General features: G+C 52.7%; 3 protein-coding genes across 7 annotated transcripts in view; 1 reads left to right on the top strand and 2 right to left on the bottom strand.

Annotated features, from left to right (window-relative positions):
- Positions 1–6: 6 nt before the first annotated feature.
- MIA (MIA SH3 domain containing) lies at positions 7–4,118 on the bottom strand. Its single transcript, XM_081806934.1, has 3 exons — positions 999–4,118; positions 780–913; positions 7–300 (listed from the first exon to the last, which is right to left on the bottom strand). Exons 1-3 carry the CDS (start codon positions 1,123–1,125, stop codon positions 130–132), a joined length of 432 nt encoding a protein of 143 aa, XP_081663060.1. The 5' UTR covers positions 1,126–4,118; the 3' UTR covers positions 7–129.
- Positions 4,119–4,227: 109 nt separating this feature from the next.
- On the bottom strand, positions 4,228–14,857 carry SNRPA (small nuclear ribonucleoprotein polypeptide A). The gene is made up of 7 exons (XM_081806933.1): positions 14,699–14,857; positions 14,148–14,242; positions 10,567–10,739; positions 8,361–8,540; positions 6,350–6,523; positions 5,908–5,996; positions 4,228–4,611 (listed from the first exon to the last, which is right to left on the bottom strand). Exons 2-7 carry the CDS (start codon positions 14,218–14,220, stop codon positions 4,452–4,454), a joined length of 849 nt encoding a protein of 282 aa, XP_081663059.1. The 5' UTR covers positions 14,221–14,242; positions 14,699–14,857; the 3' UTR covers positions 4,228–4,451.
- Positions 14,858–15,109: 252 nt separating this feature from the next.
- ACTMAP (actin maturation protease) overlaps positions 15,110–17,594 on the top strand; it is a 122,795-nt gene continuing 120,310 nt past the window's right edge. For 2 of the 5 annotated variants that reach the window (XR_014140923.1, XM_081806932.1), the window contains exon 1: positions 15,111–16,095. Coding sequence is in view for 1 of the 5 variants with exons in the window: in XM_081806932.1 (XP_081663058.1) it covers positions 15,800–16,095 (296 nt within the window). In the remaining 4 variants the exon portion in view is untranslated. Of the gene's footprint in view, positions 16,096–17,594 lie in introns of all 5 variants that reach the window. The other 3 variants (XR_014140924.1, XR_014140926.1, XR_014140925.1) reach the window with 3 other exon arrangements.

Below are 17,594 nucleotides of genomic sequence, written 5' to 3'. Positions count from 1 at the left end.
TTTGCACCTCTCAATCTGACAGGGACTTAAAAATCACTCCCCATTTTACAGATAAGAAAACCGAGGCAGGGAATTTGTCCTAGCGCACACAGCTACGCTGCCAGGGCGCCAAAAGCAGGAGTATCTTTGTCAATCATCACAACCCCAGGGTCCTCCCTCTGGATCCCTGCCAGCCCCCAAGACACTCACATCTGTCTTCACATCGACTTTGCCAGGTTTCAGGGTCTGGTCCTCACGTACAACACTACTGGGGAAATAGCCCAGGCGAGCAGCTAAATCTCCATAGTAATCTCCCTGAACCTGGAGAGGAAGAAGGCAAAGCCTGGGTCTGGGAAGATGGCAAACTTGTTCCTGCTGAAGATCATAGCACTTTTCTTCTTCCTGATCTCCAGATGGTTGGCTCCATGCTTGTCACTCAGATCTCAGCCTACAGTCACTGCAGGGAGGCCCTCCCTGACCACCTGAAGTAGCCACCCAGTCAGTGTGTATTAATTCTCAGAGGAGCACGTATTTGCTGATATTTTTTGATGGCTTGTCTCCTTCCATTAGAATAAAAGGGATCATTCGCTGTTGTATCTTCAGGGTCTGGAACAGGGCCTGGCACGATAGTGGGTGCCCCATAATGGCTCAACAAGGTAAAAACCAAGTAGATCACAATACCCCTGCCCCCCCCAAACTATTTCAGTCCACCCCCTCAAATTTTCCCTTTGGGTGGAAAATTAGGGTGTACTCCCACCCCAGCCCCATATCCTTTCCTCTTTTGTTCTCCCAAGACTCACACTGCCTCCCCAGAAGAGCCGCCCTCGGCCCTTCAGCTTGGAGAAGACATACACGACTTGGCCCCTGTGTATGGTCAGGAAACGGCAGTCGGGGGCCACGTAGTCCTGAAGGGCCACGGCCATGGAGATGGGGTCTGGGGAAGGAATAGAAGGGAATGACAGCACCCCCCACATGGGCTGGCAGCGAAGCCCCCAGGCCCCCCAACCCCCAACTCTTACAGCTGCATTCCTCATCAGCACACAGCTTGCGGTCAGCCAGCTTGGGCATGGTGTGGCCCCCGACACTAGGCCCCGGGAAGGCAGACAGCAAAATGAGGACACCGAGGAACACTGGCAACCCAGCCATCGTGGACTCCAAGCAAGAGAGTGACCAAGGGGGAAATGGGGTCTCCAATTTCCTTCTGCCCTCCCTCTCCCCAGCAACACAAGGAAACCTGTGTTCTCAGTCCTGTCTCCGCCCTTAACCAGTCCCAAATTTCGCCCACAACACCTAGAGGCTGCTACCCAGCCAGAACCATTTCAAGGACAGGGTGAGGGCTGCCTGCCCAAGGAAACACCCAGATAGGCCCAAAGCAGCCCAGGCCACTCCAAGTGACAGCCACCCCCAGCCCCCTCAACAATCAGAGGCCCAGACAGGCAGGCTGAGATATTTAATTCCATCTTCTCTTGAGGCTGCTTGGGTACCTGGGCCCCTCCGCTGCCCCTCCAAGAACAAAAAACAGGGAGCTAGTACAGAAACTACCTTGGAATTTCCTGTGCTCAAGGACAGAACAAGGCAGCCTTTTGATCGCCAGGAACAGCCCCCACTCTCAAGAACCAAGTATTTTATGCTGGGGCTTATGGCTAGCAATGCTCTACCATAATCCCTATTTATCTTCACAAGCCACTTCCTGACTGGGTGACCTGGGCTGAGCGATTTCTCTTCTAAGAGCCTCGCCTTACTAAAACAGGAACCAGGAAAGCTAAGTTATTTAAAGAGCACTCAGGCGGGCACCTGGATGGCTCAGTCGTTAAGCATCTGCCTTCGGCTCTGGTCATGATCCCAGGGTCCTGGGATCGAGCCCCATATCGGGCTCCCTGCTCAGCGGAAAACCTGCTTCTCCCTCTGCCACTCCCCCTGCTTGTGTTCCCTCTCTCGCTGTCTCTCTCTCTGTCAAAATAAATAAGTAAAATGTTTTAAAAAAAAATAAAATAAAGAGCACTCAGCACTAATTTTTATCTTATTAACTCGAAGGGACACTCTACATCACCTTAAGAGGGCTGCCATGGAAATGGCAGGGGACAGCCTTCAGAAACTTGCCCAAGGTTAGAGCCAGGGAACAGAGGGGTCAGATTTGGCTCCAGGCCCACACCCGTCACTCACTGCGTGTGGAGTTGTCTGCTGCCGAAGGTCAGGAGAAAACGGAGGGGGGATCTGAACTCAAGTCTCAACCTCTAAAACTGCGTCTCCAGTAGATCCCCGTGCCCAAGGTCATTCTCCTGGGTGGCCATCTCCCGGCCTCGGGCATTCTCACCTATGGCCTCGAGTCCAAACTTTTGTGAGGGGGCAGTGGATTGGGCCGCATGGGCTTGGGGGTGGGGAAGAATTCATCAGGGGCAAAGCCTGGACCTCAGCCATCTCCACGCACCCAATACCCAGCACCGCCACTGTGGATGGGAGAAACAGCCCTGCTCCAAAGTCACGTCTGATGATCAGCTTTCCTTGATCACCCGGGACTGTTCCCCAGCCCCACCACCCCAGTTGTTTTATCAGAACGCAGTTTTTGCAGTTGGCTTGTCGATTTCATTCACCACTGCGTGTCCTGTGCCAAGAAGAGTGTTTAGCACGATAGGTACTCGGTAAGTATTTGCTGAGTTTATGGTGCTTCCTGGGGGCCTGACAGTGGGTGTATGTTGGCCGTGGTGGTGTGTACCAACCATGAATACCACAGGACTAACATACAGGAATTCTTCCCTTACCTGGGAAGAAAATGAAGCTCGGAGCCGGGACATCAGCTGCTCATGGGGAACAGCTAGGGGGTCCACCAGGCAGACAATAAAAACCAGGATCTACTGACCACAGAACCTGCGGTTGCCAATGTGGTGGGCGAGGCGTTTCCACTTGCCATCGGCAAAAAGGCCTGCCTCTCAGGGGACAACAATCCCTTTCTCCTTTTAGTCTTTCGGATCCTACAAGGAGAAAGACTGTATTTGGTGCTGTAAGTATCACTGCAAACGTGGATGATGTTCCTCTTTAACAGAAACGAGCATAGCATGAGCAGGCTTGGGCTTAGAGCCTTTACGGAAGATGACCAGAAAGAATTGAACACTCTTCTAATATTTATTTTTGTGGTCAATTTTCTACTTCTGGCACATGATCTCAGTTTTCTATGTACAGGACCTGAGAAAGGGTCTTAAGCAATATGTGTATTTTTGAGTCAATTAAAAAAATTTCCAGGGGCGCCTGGGTGGCTCAGTTGGTTAAGCGTCTGACTTCAGCTCAGGTCATGATCTCAGGGTCCTGGGATCGAGCACCCTGTCAGGCTCCCTACTCGGCAGGGAGTCTGCTTGTCCCTCTTCCTCTGCCCCCCCTCCCCATTCTCTCTCAAATAAATAAATAAAATCTTTAAAACAAATTTTTTTTTTCCAGAATCAGGTTTGTTAAGAGACTGCTAAAGAAGGTCCCTCCTTTGATCTCCCTTCTTATCCATAGCTTCAGGTAGATTACATGACTGTCCAATCAGAAACTCCATTTCCTAGATTCCCCTGCAGCCAGGGGACTGCAGGACGTGGTTCGGCCACCTGCCCGAGGCTCCTGGCTGGCGGGTGGCCAGCAGGGAAGATTAGCGGTGTTTGAAGTGGCCACACCCTTTGTGCCTGGTCAGTGGCTTCCCATGTGGGCCGGGCACTTCCATCAGCAGCATTGGCGCCTGCCTGAAGTCCACACTGCAGCTCAATCAGAGACTGCAAACTTCAACTCAAGTGTCTCAAACCCAGGCTACCACTCCTTCTATTCTTCCAATGAATTCCTGAGCACCCGGTTCCCTTCCTTTTCTTCCTGAAGTATCTAGCGTGGTTTCTGGGGACTGTTGCTACGACAGAAGGCATTTTTGTGAAGATTCAAAAAAGGCGAAGAAAAACCTTTCTTAACACTATCAAGTTAGGAAAAAACATACGAATCTACAAAGTAAATAGTGCCCCCTTAAAGGTGGGTGGCATCCTTGTGTAGTACACAACCTGCGCAACTGCACATGGCAGCCTGGGTTTCAATTTCCTGCTCTGAATGCTGATGGAGACAAAACAGAAATTTTTCCAAACTAGTAAAGATGCCTGAAGTAGACAAAGTTACTACATTATTCTGTGTTTTCCCAAGGCGGCAAACCCCAGCATGCTAAGAGGTCCAAACACCCAGAATATTCTGATGTGCAGAAGGCGGCACAGACGACAAGAAAATAAAAACGACAGATGGTTGTGAAAAACCGAACCTCAAAAAAAGCCATTTTAATTCCAACCTAACAGCGCCAGGTGCAATGTCTGGGGACAGACTCTGGGTACAATGCTGTGTGGCGACCACTCAACTCACACACGGCTCTGAGAAGGCCCCCGAGGGGGACTTACCTTCAGGGGGCTGAGCCAAGGGGGGGAAGGGGTGGCCCCAGAACAGGGGGCAGGGGCAGGCAGGGGGAAAAGGTGCTACTTCTTGGCAAAGGAGATCTTCATGGCATTGTTCTGGGTGATCTTGAAGCCCTGCAGTGCATCACGAGCAGCCCCTGCCTGCACCTCATTGTCAAACTCCACAAAGGCGATGTCGTGCCGCCCCGGGACCAGTCGGACCTCCTTGAAGCCAGGGAACCTGAAAGAAGGGAAGAAACCTCAGGGATCCAGACTTGGTATCTCCCCCGAAATGGTCTGGCATCGGGAGCCTAGAGATCAGGAATACTGCTACACATCCTACAATGCACAGTAAGAAAGGATTATCCAGCCCCAAATGCACACAGTGTGAAGCTGAGGAACCCTAACATAAACAAGTACACACAATGCAAACGTGTCATTTAAGGAAATATTTTAACATGAACACCCACGTCTATGCAACCACAACTTAGATCAAGAAACAGGACACACGGGAGGGCCCGGGTGGCTCAGTCGTTAAGCGTCTGCCTTCGGCTCAGGTCATGATTCCAGGGTCCTGGGATCGAGCCCCGGATTGGGCTCCCTGCTCCGCGGGGAGTCTGCTTCTCCCTCTCCCTCTGCCCCTCCCCCTGCCTGGGGGCTCTCTCTCTGTCTCAAATAAAATCTTTGAAAAATAAAAAAATAAAAAAAACAGAACACTGCCCCCATGTCCTTCCCCAATCATAACCCACCCACCCCGTTCCAGAAATAAACACTACCCTGACTTTTTATGATCCTTCTGCCGCTGTTCTTAACAAAGTACGTATTGTTTTACAGAAGGATATACGTGTGATATTGTTTTTTTCTGTCTTACGGAGTTTCTCAAAATTCCCTGTCGTGTTACAAAGAACCATCCGTGCTGCTCTATTCTTCCAACTGCCCCAGAGCAGGTCATGGCGAGTAGCGCGTCTGACCTCTCCCTCTTCCCCAGGCTGGCTCCAACTCCCCACCACCCGGAGGAATGAGGTCCATCCACATCCCTTGGGACTCACCTTAAGAGTATCTTTAGGATATTAAGATTAGAAGCAGGGTCACCAGGTGAGCACATACCCCCTGCTTCACTGAACGCAACAGCCATAGTGGTTACACCCCATTACCAGCACATGAGGTTTCAGTCATCCCCATCTCCCACCAACACAGTTTGATTTTGCAGCCGATTTGGGCCTCTAGCCAGTGCTCGATGCCACCTTGCCGTTATTTTATACACACCAAGCACTTTTCTGATTTAGAGGCTGGAAAGAGGAGGCCCAGGGACTCCCCCACCCCTCACGAAGTCGAGGAAGGTCCCGCACTGCTAGACCCTACCTCCTCAGGCTGTGGGCCTGGCCTCAGTTTCCACCTTTTAGGCCTCTAGTCACTGTCCTGCCTGCAAATCCCAAGCAGGCTCAGGGCTCCACAGCAGAACTCCGAGGCCTGGCCCCATGGTGCCATCTCCTGGCCATTGCCCTCTGGCCCCTGCAAAGCTACTGGCCCCACTTACTGGTTGAAAAGCATGGACAGCATGAGCTCGTTGGTCTCCTCGGGCAAGTTGGTGAGGAATAAGATGTGATTTGGTGGATTTTCTGAAAGCTGCAAGGAAGTGATAGAGCCCATGAGTCTAGGGGTACCTAGTGCCTTCCTGTTTCCCACCCCCACCCCACTTGAATTCTTTCTGCCCCCTTCACCTGACATCGCTGATGTTGCCTGTCTACACCACCTTGCCCCCACCAGCCTACAAGCCACTAAGAGCACTGCTGTATCCATCAGCGGGTGCTCCGCAGAAGTTCACCGAATCAAACCAGGTTCTGGTCGCCGCTCCAGCCTCACCCTGACCGAAGCTCCTCCAACAATCCCTCTCTTTCCCTCCAACAGACCCCCCACCCGTCCCTTTCTATTCCCATGTTCTAGCTGTTTATGAGACCCCAGGAGAAGGAGACACTTACAGGCTGGGCAGGCGGCATCTGCCCCGGCATAAGCTGCTGCGGGGGCATGGCCCCTGGCGGGATCTGGCCAGGAGCCAGGCCTGGAGGGGGGATCATGCCAGGAGGCGGCATGTAGGGAGGCTGGCCAGGCATGTGGTGCATGATGCGGGGTGCCTGGGTCATCGGGGGCATGCCCTGCAGAGAGACGGAGGGCAGGGCTGAGTGGGGCGGGTTTGGTGTCAGCAGGAGGCAGAGCGGACCAGAGGGTGTCAGGAGATCCAGGGTGTGAAAGACACAGGGGAGAGAGCCCAAGGCACCCATGGAGACAAAGGTCACCCGAAGGAAAATGGATGGAGCAAAACTGACCCAGGCTCAAGGCAGATATCAAACTAGAAACTTAAAAAAATTTTTTTAACATAGAAAAACTAGCCAACGTGACCCAACTGTTCATCACTATAGAAAAAAAAAAAAAAAGACAGGAAAATGCTAATGACTGTTAACAAAAGAAGTGGAAGTAAACACTGTAATGAGCAGTTATACTTTTCCTTGGGAAGGGGGGGAGAAAAGAGACCTACAGCGAAAAGAGGAACAGAGAGCGGAAGGCGGAGATGGGCAGGGCTGGACAGGGCAGATGTGGGAGAGAAATGGAAGGGAGCCAGCCCGAAGGCACACAGCTCATGCCCCCAGGGGAGACGGGGCTGCCGGTGGCGTGGGAACCACAGCTGAGGACTCAAAGGTAGACAAAAAGCTGGGTGCAGAAGAGGGGATTGGGTAAGAAGAGGGAAGCTGGGCAGGAACCCCGGGCCCGCTGCTGACGCCAGACAGAAAGTGACCTGGCACTGGTGAAAGCCGGACAAACAGTGTGTGACCCGGGCAGAAAAGCCAACGTGGAGACCCAGCAGTAAGGAACAGATACAATTCGCCTAGCTCTTCTGAAGTACTTTGTGCTTTCTCGATTCTATTTAGAAAACGGGGCATTTCTACTTCTCGGGCCCTCACAAAGGTCATGAAGAGATTTTCCTGTTTCTTTCTAGAAGCTTTATTGTTTTAGCTGTCACGCTGAGGTCTACGGATTCATCTCAAATTAACTTATATAGCTGAAGTAAGACTAATTCTTTGCCTCACAGACATTCAATTCATCCATTTACTAGCAAAAAAAAAAAAAAAAAAAAAGTCCTTTCACCACTGGACCTCGGTGGAGCCTTCACCGGCTGAGAAACCATGCCTATGTGGACCTATTTCTGGACTCTCTTCTGCCACCTGGTCCATCTCCATCCCCTTAGGCCAATGTCACATTATCTTGACGCCTACAGTGGGCCCCCCAGCTTCATTTCTCCTTACCTGCCTTGCCTTGCCTTTCCACAGCCCTGTGGAAATGGACTGCCAATGTCCCCAAAATTCCTGCTGGCATTTTGATCGGAATTGTGTTGAGTGTTTGGGCAATCTGGAGGACTGGCATCTTAACAAGTTTTGAGTCGCCTGTCCATTTGCTGAATTCACCTCCCATTTCTCTCAGTGAATGTTCTATACTTTTAGTAGGTGGTTTTTGCACACCTTTCGTTGGATTTAATCCTGAGCTATTTTAAAATTTGGAGTCTACTTGTTTGTTGCTAGCACAGAGAAATAAAACTGACTTCTTCCACACTGACCTTCTCTCTGGTGAACCTAATAAATTAAATTCACTAATTAATCCAAAAAAGTTGGTTCGTGGCTTCCTCTGGACTTTCTGCATAGACATTAAGACATAGGCAACAAGATTAAGGTCAACGGGAGAAAGAAACCAAGGGACAGACACAGAGAAAGAAAGCTCCTGAAAAAGTTGGGGAAGCACAGAGGCATTTCCAAGTGCAGAGTCTATCACCCAAGTGCGCAATCCCTCAGAAAAAGGCACACAAGTTCTGGAAGGAAATGGAAAGGGAGGGGGCCAGAACCCCAAGGAGAGACCTCCCCCACCCATTGTGCCCACATGCCAGGCCACAAGGCTAAGGCAGGCCTGATGGGGAGAGGGCATCATCTTTGGGCCCTGGCTTACCGGGACAGGCCCCTGGACAGCCCCCACCACGGGGGCGGCTGCCCCACCCTGTACGGCCTTCTTGGCCGCTGGGGTCTCCTGGCTCTTGGGCTTCCTCTTCTCCCGCTTGCGGTCCCGCTCCACGAAGGTGCCCTTCATCTTGGCAATGATATCCGAGTCAGTCTTGGCATACTGAATGCGCTGCCAAACAGAGAGCAGAAGGGTAAAGAGCGTCAATCTCAAAGCCAAATTGCCTGGGTGCAAAAGCAGACCTGTACCAGAGGCTCAGTGAGTAAGGTTATGGAAATCCCTTGGCCTCAACGTCCTCATCTGTAAAATGGGGACTGTGGAAACTTCCCACTTGAAAGGATGACTTTAAGGACTAAATGAGCTTAAGTGCTTGGAATAGTCGCTGGCACGCATTAGGTGTTCCGTCAGTGGGTTGCTGGGATTCTGAAGGGAAGATGGGACAGTCCTGAGCATCAGGCCAAAGGCAGAAGCCCAAGAAAATAGGGCCAGGACAGGAACACTATGCAGGGGGGTTCCAATCACACAAGAGTTTAGACCCCCAGGCTAAAGCTCATGCTCAGCGGTCTATGGAAAACCTCTATTCTGGGGGTACAGCCCACAAAGGCCCCTGCCCTCATGCTGTACATGGTGAGAAAGACACGAAGAGAAAGATTAAAAAGTGGCCGACTCAGAGCATGCGACTCTCAATCTCAGGGCTGCGAGTTCAAGCCCCAGGTTGGGCGTGAAGCCTACTTAAAAAAAAAAAAAAAAGGTAAGAATCGAAAATTTCAGAGTGTGGCTAAGAGAGGCCTCCGTGAAGTGACACTGGTGTAGAGACAGAGAGGAAGATCTAGGAAAAAAGCGTTCTACCAAAGGGAACAGTAGACAAGGTGTGCAGCATGTTCAAGATCAACGGGGATGAGGAGGGAGGAGTTTGGGTTTTTTCCCTGGGAAAAGCTGGGAGCCATGGAGTGTCCAAAGCAGAAAGTGAGGACATTTGCCGGGTGTGCTGGAAGCAGCCCTGGGACTGCACATGGAGAAGAGCCTGTGGGGAGCAGGGGTCCAAGCAGAGACCAGGAAAGCCACAGGGGAGGAGGAAGAAGCAGGCAGCGGCAGAGGTTCTGAAGGCAGGCCTGACAGACTCCCTCACAGAACTCACTCTCACGTGAGTGTCTGAAATGCTCCGCGCGGTGCTTTGGGGAGCAGGGGAGGAGGATCAACACGGTAACACTATGATCTTTATACTTCAAGAGCGAGTTCCCAGCTGTTCCAGAAAAGCAATGGAAGATGCACTAAGTCTGGGCTCACACCCAGAGGTGACAGCAGGCACATCCGTGCCCCCTCCACACGACGGTAGGGTTCCAGGCTACCCCACGGCTCCCAGGGCCCACTGTCTTCCACGGGAGGTGACCCGCCTGGGACCTGGACATACCAGCATTTGCTGTTCCCTCCCCAAGGGAGTTGGGTCAAGGAGGCATAGTCCCATCAGGTGAAACTCCACTGATAGAGGGATAAGGAAAAAGGCCCCAAGAACCAAAGATGGCTGCCAGTGATACGGCAGGAATGCTAGTTCAGGGCGGGAACTTTAAGCCATTCCCCACCACCCAGAATGCAGCCCCGCTGGCTGTCCACTTGGTCTCTTGAACCCCTGCAACCCACCCATTTCTACCCATTCATGGCCCCCACCCTGGTCCTGGCCAGGGCTCCCTCACACCCAGCCTCCCCTAACCTCCCGCCTCTAATTCACTCTCCCCAACAGCCAGAGGCATCTCCCTAAACCCTTCCATGGCTCCCAAGCACCCCCACCCCACACCCACCCTTCGCTCCAGCCAAACCGACTTGACCCACTTCCTCAACTACAAATGCTCCCAGTTATCTAACACTTTCTCCCCTGCCTCCCCCAGCTAGTCCTTCTCCTTTGAGCCTCACATCCAGAAAGCCTTCTCTGAACCCCCAGACTGGGTGAAGTGCCTCTCCTAAGCTCCCCCAAGATCTGTGCACTTCCCCTATCCCAGCCCTGGCCCCTCTGGGTCGTCACCATCTGGGGTCTGAAAGGGCAGGGCTGGGGGCTCCCCCAGTCACTTGGCGCCCCCCCCCCACCCGCCCTAGTACAAAGAACAGTGAACGCTGACCAACAGCCAGAGAGATTCCTGACTTTAGGGGACCGGACTACGAGTGACAGGAGGTCCAGACCCACCTAGTCTGCCACGGCACTCACCATGGGCTTGTCGTAGAAGGGGAAACCCTGCATGGAGCGCAGGGCGTTGGTGGCGCTGCTGACCTCCTTGAAAATGACAAAGGCCTGGCCCCTCATCTTCAGGCTTCGGGAAACCAGGATATCCAGGATCTGGCCAAACTGGGAGAAGATGGCATAGAGGGACTTCTTCAGCTCTGCAGGGGGAGGAAGGGAAGGCCCATGGGTGACTGGAGGTCTTGGTACCTTGTCCTGGGGGCTGAGTTCCTTTTTCAGAGCCGAGCGAGGCCCAGGAGGGAAACCATCAGCCACCTGACACACTGCCACAGGTCGGGAACCCCTCAAGGGCCAGCAATACCAGCAGGGGTGGGTTGTGGGGGCTCCTCTGAGAGCATGGGAGGGTACGGGTACCTCCTGCTGGATGAAGAACAGGAGGCCCACGTAACAAAGGGCCCATGACAAATGCTCGATAAATGTGAGCGTGCTTTTCCCCGTCACCAGCACCTTGACCCAGGCCTGTGTGAGGCGGCCCTGGCCAACCTCTCCAACCTGGTCCCCCCACCTTCCACCCCACCGCTCCTATCTCCAGTCACACTGGCCTCATAGCCCTTTCCCGGGCCGGTACCCGGATGCTGCCTCAGGACCTTTGCCCCAGCTGTTGCCTCCACCACAAGGACCTTTCTCCTGATGTGTACACCACTGCCTCCTTCTAGTCACCCAGCTCTCAGTAAAAGTGTTCCCACTTCAGAGGCCGCCCCCGACCATCCTGTCTTAACAAAGGTGCCCCGTTGTCACTCTCCCCACTCCTTGCACCCTACCTGCTTTTCCTTCGCGGTATTTCCCACCTCCTGACCTCACATTTGCTTCCTTGTTTGGCTATCCTTAACTACAAGCCCCTCCAGTTGGCTTACTGCAGTGGCCCCAGGCTCAGTGAAGATTCTAGCACCCAGGCTTCACCAAGAACATATGCATGAAGAAAGAGACCACTAAATGTTTTACGGAAAAAACTTCACTAAGTTCTCACCACCACTTCGTGAGACAGCGACCAGAACGGTCTCAATTTTATGAACAGGAAAACAGGCACTCAGAGGATTCATTGCTGGCTCAGGAGGAGTGCCCTGAAGGTACTGGGAAGAAGCTACAGAGCGGGGACCGGGACCCAAGTCCATCTGAACCCCCTGCCACCGTATCTCACAAACAAACTACCACACCTGACAGAAAAAAAAACAATCTTATGCAAAGAAGGCATCTGAGGGACGCCTGGGGGGCTCAGTCAGTTGGGGGTCTACCTTCGGCTCAGGTCATTATCCCAGGGTCTGGGATCGAGCCCCACATCAGGCTCTCTGCTCAGCGGGGAGCCTGCTTCTCCCTCTCTCTGCCTGCCACTCCCCCTGCTTGTGCTCTCTGACAAATAAAATCCTTAAAAAAACAACAACAAAAAACAAAACAAAGGAGGCATCTGAGCTGAAGACACCTGCTGAAAGACTAGGTGAGGGAAGAAAAGAAAATAGTGGGGTAAAGAGGGAAGCAAAATGTGTTTTGGCAAAATTTGCCAAAAATTCTCCTGATGCCATTTCTGGTGTTTCTCTCCACCCCCATGAACCCAGTTTGGGCCTCGGTCATTCCCCTGGACTCTGGGCCTCTCTCCCTTCTCGCCCACTCAAGTTCACCCTCCATACGTTGTCCTCACACCAGACTGTGTCCCTCGCCTGGCTCCCTGATGGCCTCAGGACAAAGTCTAACGGCCCACCCGCCCACAAGATCCCACAAACCATCAGTGCACTGCTCACTGAAAGGTTCTCCCTGTGTCACAAGCCTCAGTCACACAAAACTGCTTGTCGTTTCCAGAATGGCCCGGGCTCTCTTTTGCCGCTAGACATCTGCACATGTTGGTCCAGGTTCGGAACACTCTTCTCCCTCACCACGACATATACACTGTGCTTCCATATACCTGGAAGGCTTCTCTGAAATGTCTCCTCTTCTATGAGAGAGAACAAACCCCTCTGTCGGGATGCCCCATCCCAGTCCTGACCACTCTGCTTATGCTTCCCCAATCATGGCCCTGGCTACTCTGGGCTACCGCTGTCTGGAAGCAGGTCTGCCTTCCCCACTGGACTGTGGCCCCAGGAAGGCAGGACCAGGACTGTCTGTCACCAGTGTTTCCCCAGCACCACAGAGTACTGGCTGGGCACAATACTCTAAAGGCACAAGGGGATTTACATGGCTTGTCTGGTTTTCTTCAACAGCTCAAACTTAATTCCAGCAAACTCCTTTGGTTCTCCCTGAGAATTTTCTCCACCCCTGCCAGAATTTTTTTTCTTTTCTTTTTTTTAAAGATTTTATTTATTTATTTGACACAGAGAGAGTGTACAAACAGGGGGAGCGGCAGGCAGAGGGAGAGGGAGAAGCAGGTTCCCCACTGAGCAAGGAGCCCGATGCGGGGCTTGATCCCAGGACCCTGGGATCATGACCTGAGCCGAAGGCAGACACTTAACCGACTGAGCCACCCAGGCACCCCCACCCCCAAGAATTTTCTTAAGGGGATAATAAGCGATAAATTTTATCCAGCCCTTACTAACAACTGGATACCATAAAAGGAAGCACTGCATGGATGTTTGGCTAATGTAATCCATGTAACATCCATGCAAATAAAGTACTAAGGCTTTGTTCAATTTTCTTTTTTTTTAAAGATTTTATTTATTTATTTGAGAGAGAATGAGAGAGAGAGAGCAGGAGAGGGGGGAGGGTCAGAGGGAGAAGCAGACTCCCTGCCGAGCAGGGAGCCCGATGCGGGACTCGATCCCGGGACTCCAGGATCATGACCTGAGCCGAAGGCAGTCGCTTAACCAACTGAGCCACCCAGGCGCCCTCAATTTTCAAATATAGAAAATGAAACTCAATAAAGGTGATAAAGAAAATGGAAAAATACGTCCAATGTCAAGAATAGAGTTCTTAAGCAGAATTCCACACTGGTGGCCTCAACCACTTTACCTTGTTGTGTGACCCTGGGCAAGTCACATCACCTGAGTCTGATTCCTAATCTGAGAAAGAGAAGTAACAGCTCCTTCCTGAAATATTGTGAGAATTTAACTTAATAAAGATGTACATATCAGTACTTGATGATGGTGTTAGCCATCTTACTCTTATTTCATTTCCTTTTTGAAATCAAACACCTCCACAGTGGGCTGATCACTGAGTACATGACGGTGACCAAGACCATCCCAGCGCTTACTCTCATGGAGCTCACACACCAGTGCAGACAACCCCGTAACAGCCCAGAACCATCAGGGCTTGAGCGGGACATGTCCAGCGCCTCTGGGAAGTCAGAGGCAGGCACCTGAGGGGAAAGGGGACGCCGAAGGGTTCTTGGAGGAGTCCTGTGAGCTGAAACCTTCAAAGACGAACAACAGTGACCAGGCTAATGGCCAGAGTACAAGATGGACTGGAGGCGCGTTAAAGACACAGGAAGCAGTGTGTGCAAAGGCTGAAGGATTAACTGACGGTTTGCCTGGAGAAAGCGAAGGAAGAGAAGTGAATGCGGGGTATGCAAGAGGGGGCCGGCTCGTGCGAGGTAACCTGGAGTCTGGACTATCCCCAGAACTCACCATCCTTCTTGATCTTCTCGTTGAGGTTGTTGATATAAATAGTGTGGTTGGGGCGGGTCTCGGGAACTGCCATGGAGATAGATGCCGAGGTAGAGCTGAAAGAAGGAAAAAAGGTAACTTCAGCCCTGGGTTTCTCCAAATCCTCTGCCCCAAAACGGGCTTAACGGGCTGCTCAGGGATCTTCCTCCCAGGAGGAAGTCGGGAGAGGCGGGAAGGAGGCACAGCTTGGAAAACAAAGCGAAAGCTGGACAGCTTCTGCTCCCCGCGTGGTAGAAGGAGATCTCGAGAGGTTTACTACGAGTCCCAAGATGCTCTACGCGACCCAGTAGGCGGAGCGTCCTAAGTGGCGAACCCCATTGGCCCACGAGCTCAAAGGACGGCCCAGCAGAAAAAAACCCGGATGTAAGAGTCAGTTAAGGAAAGACACGACTGAGGCGCCCTAACCTCGCGCAGCGGGAAGATAGTTTCCCCACACGAGGCGCGAGAAGGCCCAGGCGGCAAGCGCTCCGCTCGCCCGGCGTCGATGGCCGCCATTGCCCGAGATTACTCACCAACAGAGCCGCAGCTCCTGCAAGAGTCACCTCCTACGTTTCTGAGAGCCGACTACCAAAGCTTCCTCTCCTGGTCCCGCCTTTATCTTTCTGCAAGCCAATCCCGCGCGGAAACTCAGTACCTTGACCAATCAGAGTCAGTCGCGCCCCTGGACCCAAACCTTGCCAATCAAAAACGACATTTGGGTTCCCGCCTCGGCTGAAAAACCCCGCCCGACCCGGCCCTGAGGGCCTACGGACCAATCAGCGAAGGCCGCGGCCCCTCACGCGCTTCCTGCCAATGGAGAAGCCGCTCGCGCTTCAGTCTCTTCCGGGGGGGCGGTCCTTTAAAAGCCTCTCCTTTCCCCCCCCCCACCGCCCCGCCTTCTCTCATCACGTGACGCTATGGGGGCGGGCACGAGTTGCGAGTCCCACCACGTGATATGGGAAAAATGTGTGCTGCGGCCGCCATTTTGCTGGAAGGGGAGGTGCGTTTTACTTTCTGGCTCCGTTACCTATCCCGGCGGTATCGCGGCTCTCAGCGTCCTCCGACCTCTGAGCCTTCCCCAACCGAGGGGACTTCTCCTTTTGCGCTCTGATTCCAGGACCTTCTCCACGACTAAGCCATTCTCCCTGCCAGGTGTCCTTTTGATCTCCTGACCTCTGATTCAAAGGTCAGCTCCAAGGTTCCGAACTCGGGCCTGGGATGTGAGGGGTTACAGAGCCAAAATTCCCTAGTCTTTAGCCCTGGACCCCCCAAACCCCACCCTTTAGGCACCCCACCCCAGATCCGAGCATTCATTTTCCCAAAATTGACTCCGGAGTTTTACAAACCTTTCCTGGGTTATACAGTAACCCTTAACTAAATCCCCCTTCTTGAGCCTTGCAATCCAGCCCCAAACCACAAATGTAGTTCCGGATAAAGGACCCGCCCTGTTAACCCCCTGCTTCCATGGTTCCAAATATCAGTCCTGGTCCTTTCAGGCCCACTGCTCAGCACACAAGTTCTGGAACTCCGCGCTAAAACCTTCAGAACGTCCATCCCTGTGACTAACTCATTTTAGAGCATCCATCCCGCCCCGATTCTTGACCTTCCAGCACTTGCATGCCATAGACCCCAAAATGATTTCTCCGTGCTCTCCTCCGATCGAGCCCCCAGCCCCTCCACAAACCCCTGTTCCCCAAGCCCCCATCACTCCACTTCCTCTACCCCCAAATGTCCCCAATTTAGCTTTTCCATCCCCTTCAAGTCTCCAGGCCCCTATCCCCCCACCTCCACCCCCTGTGAGGGCACTGGCTCCCCCTCACGTCTTCGGCCTAGAGAAGAGTCAGCTCCTGAAGGAGGCCTTAGAGAAGGCCAGGCCAGTCCCCAGGAGCAGAGATGACGTGAAGAGGCTCCTGAAGCTGCACAAGGACCGGTAGGGTCTCACCGAACCACCTGTCCCCAGGTCACTTCAGCCGTCTTCTCTTGGGGTTTCCCATTTCCTCAAGGTCAAAGAGCCTGTGTGCCTCAGCTCCCTACTTAGACCCATTCAGGGCACGCCTTCACCAAAGAAGAGAGATCCTGCCCTCAAGGCACCTAGTCCAGTGGCAGAGACAGATCCCTCCCTCACCAGTGACAGCCCAGAGTGGTCAGAGCTGTAATGAGGGAGCCCCTAGGGCGGGCCTGGCCAAGGCTGGGGGTTAAGGGGGCCTGAGAACTGTCCCGGCTGTGATGAGGAGAATGAACAGTCCGTGCAGAGTTGCAGGCTGAAATGGAGAGGTGTTCTTCTCAAGGATCTGCAAATATTTCTGTAACAAGACAGGGGAGGTGGTAAACATGGGGTTTCTTTTTTTTTTTTTTTTTTTTTAAGATTATTTATTTGACAGAGACACAGCGAGAGAGGGAACACAAGCAGGGGGAGTGGGAGAGGGAGAAGCAGGCTTCCCCCGGAGCAGGGAGCCCGATGCGGGGCTCGATCCCAGGACCCTGGGATCGTGACCTGAGCCGAAGGCAAACGCTTAATGACTGAGCCACCCAGGCGCCCCAAACATGGGGTTTCAACAGGTGGACAAGAGCCCAGATCACACAGGGCATGGGCGCCACGTGGAAGGAGGTGGACTATCCTGAGGGCACTGGGAGCTTCGGAAGGGCTTTGGACAGGGAGGGAGGCTACCTGTGGGGACTGGAGGTGGTGAGACAGTAAAGGGGTTCAGGAGGAAGCTGGAGCACCCAGAGATCCAGGCGGGAGGGGGCTAGGCCCAGGCTGGGGCTGTGGTGACCCGGTGTAACAATGAGTGAATTGCCCAGACTCAGGGAAGAAACTTCTAGCTCTCTAGACAAGTTTCTAATATGTTTGGTTAGGACATTTGTCAGGCACTATTCTAAGTGTGTTTAGATATTGATTTCATCCTCTCAGTGATTCTGTAGGATGGGAACTATTATCATATTCCAGATGAGGAAACTGAGGCTCATGGAGCTGAAGTCCCTTACCCACAGCACTTAGAAGAGCCCAGTTTGCATTCTGGCAGCAGGCCTTCATGCTTTTAACCGCTGTGCTATCATCGTCCATCAGGACGGTGCTTCAAACTGGGAACCAGGAGCTTTGGGTTTTCTCCCCAGCCTTGCTCTTTCACTGGCCTTGGAACAGAAATACTGGATACGCATGTTGCCCAGCCCCTCCTGAGCCCTGGGGCCTCATCCAGATCAAACTTTTCTGAGTGACTTCCCCAAGGGTGGGGCTGGGCAGGCCTGCAAGAGCTCACTATCCAGGTGATCTCTTAGGCCTGTGGAGCACCCTCTTTTTTTTTTTTTTTTAATTCTTATGTTAATCCCCATACATTACATCATTAGTTCTAGATGAAGTGTTCCATGATTCATTGTTTGTGCACAACACCCAGTGCTCCATGCAGAACGTGCCCTCCTCAATACCCACCA

The sequence above is a fragment of the Leptonychotes weddellii genome, chromosome 16, assembly GCF_054177405.1.
Source record: "Leptonychotes weddellii isolate Sample4059 chromosome 16, ASM5417740v2, whole genome shotgun sequence".
NCBI classification, from domain to species: domain Eukaryota; kingdom Metazoa; phylum Chordata; class Mammalia; order Carnivora; family Phocidae; genus Leptonychotes; species Leptonychotes weddellii.
The sequence above is the reverse complement of the archived record's forward strand: the minus strand, read 5'-3'. Positions and strand labels throughout refer to the sequence as shown.

What these genes read in the sequence shown, in the direction of transcription:
- MIA (XM_081806934.1), bottom strand. Translation starts at nt 1,125, where the DNA reads ATGGCTGGGTTGCCAGTGTTCCTCGGTGTCCTCATTTTGCTGTCTGCC. An exon ending in TGCTGATGAGGAATGCAGCT is followed by an intron (nt 914 to 998) that starts GTAAGAGTTGGG and finishes TTCCTTCCCCAG; the next exon opens with ACCCCATCTCCATGGCCGTG. An exon ending in GGCTCTTCTGGGGAGGCAGT is followed by an intron (nt 301 to 779) that starts GTGAGTCTTGGG and finishes CTTCCTCTCCAG; the next exon opens with GTTCAGGGAGATTACTATGG.
- SNRPA (XM_081806933.1), bottom strand. Translation starts at nt 14,220, where the DNA reads ATGGCAGTTCCCGAGACCCGCCCCAACCACACTATTTATATCAACAAC. An exon ending in CCTTCTACGACAAGCCCATG is followed by an intron (nt 8,541 to 10,566) that starts GTGAGTGCCGTG and finishes TCTGTTTGGCAG; the next exon opens with CGCATTCAGTATGCCAAGAC. An exon ending in AGATGCCGCCTGCCCAGCCT is followed by an intron (nt 5,997 to 6,349) that starts GTAAGTGTCTCC and finishes ACTTCCTTGCAG; the next exon opens with CTTTCAGAAAATCCACCAAA.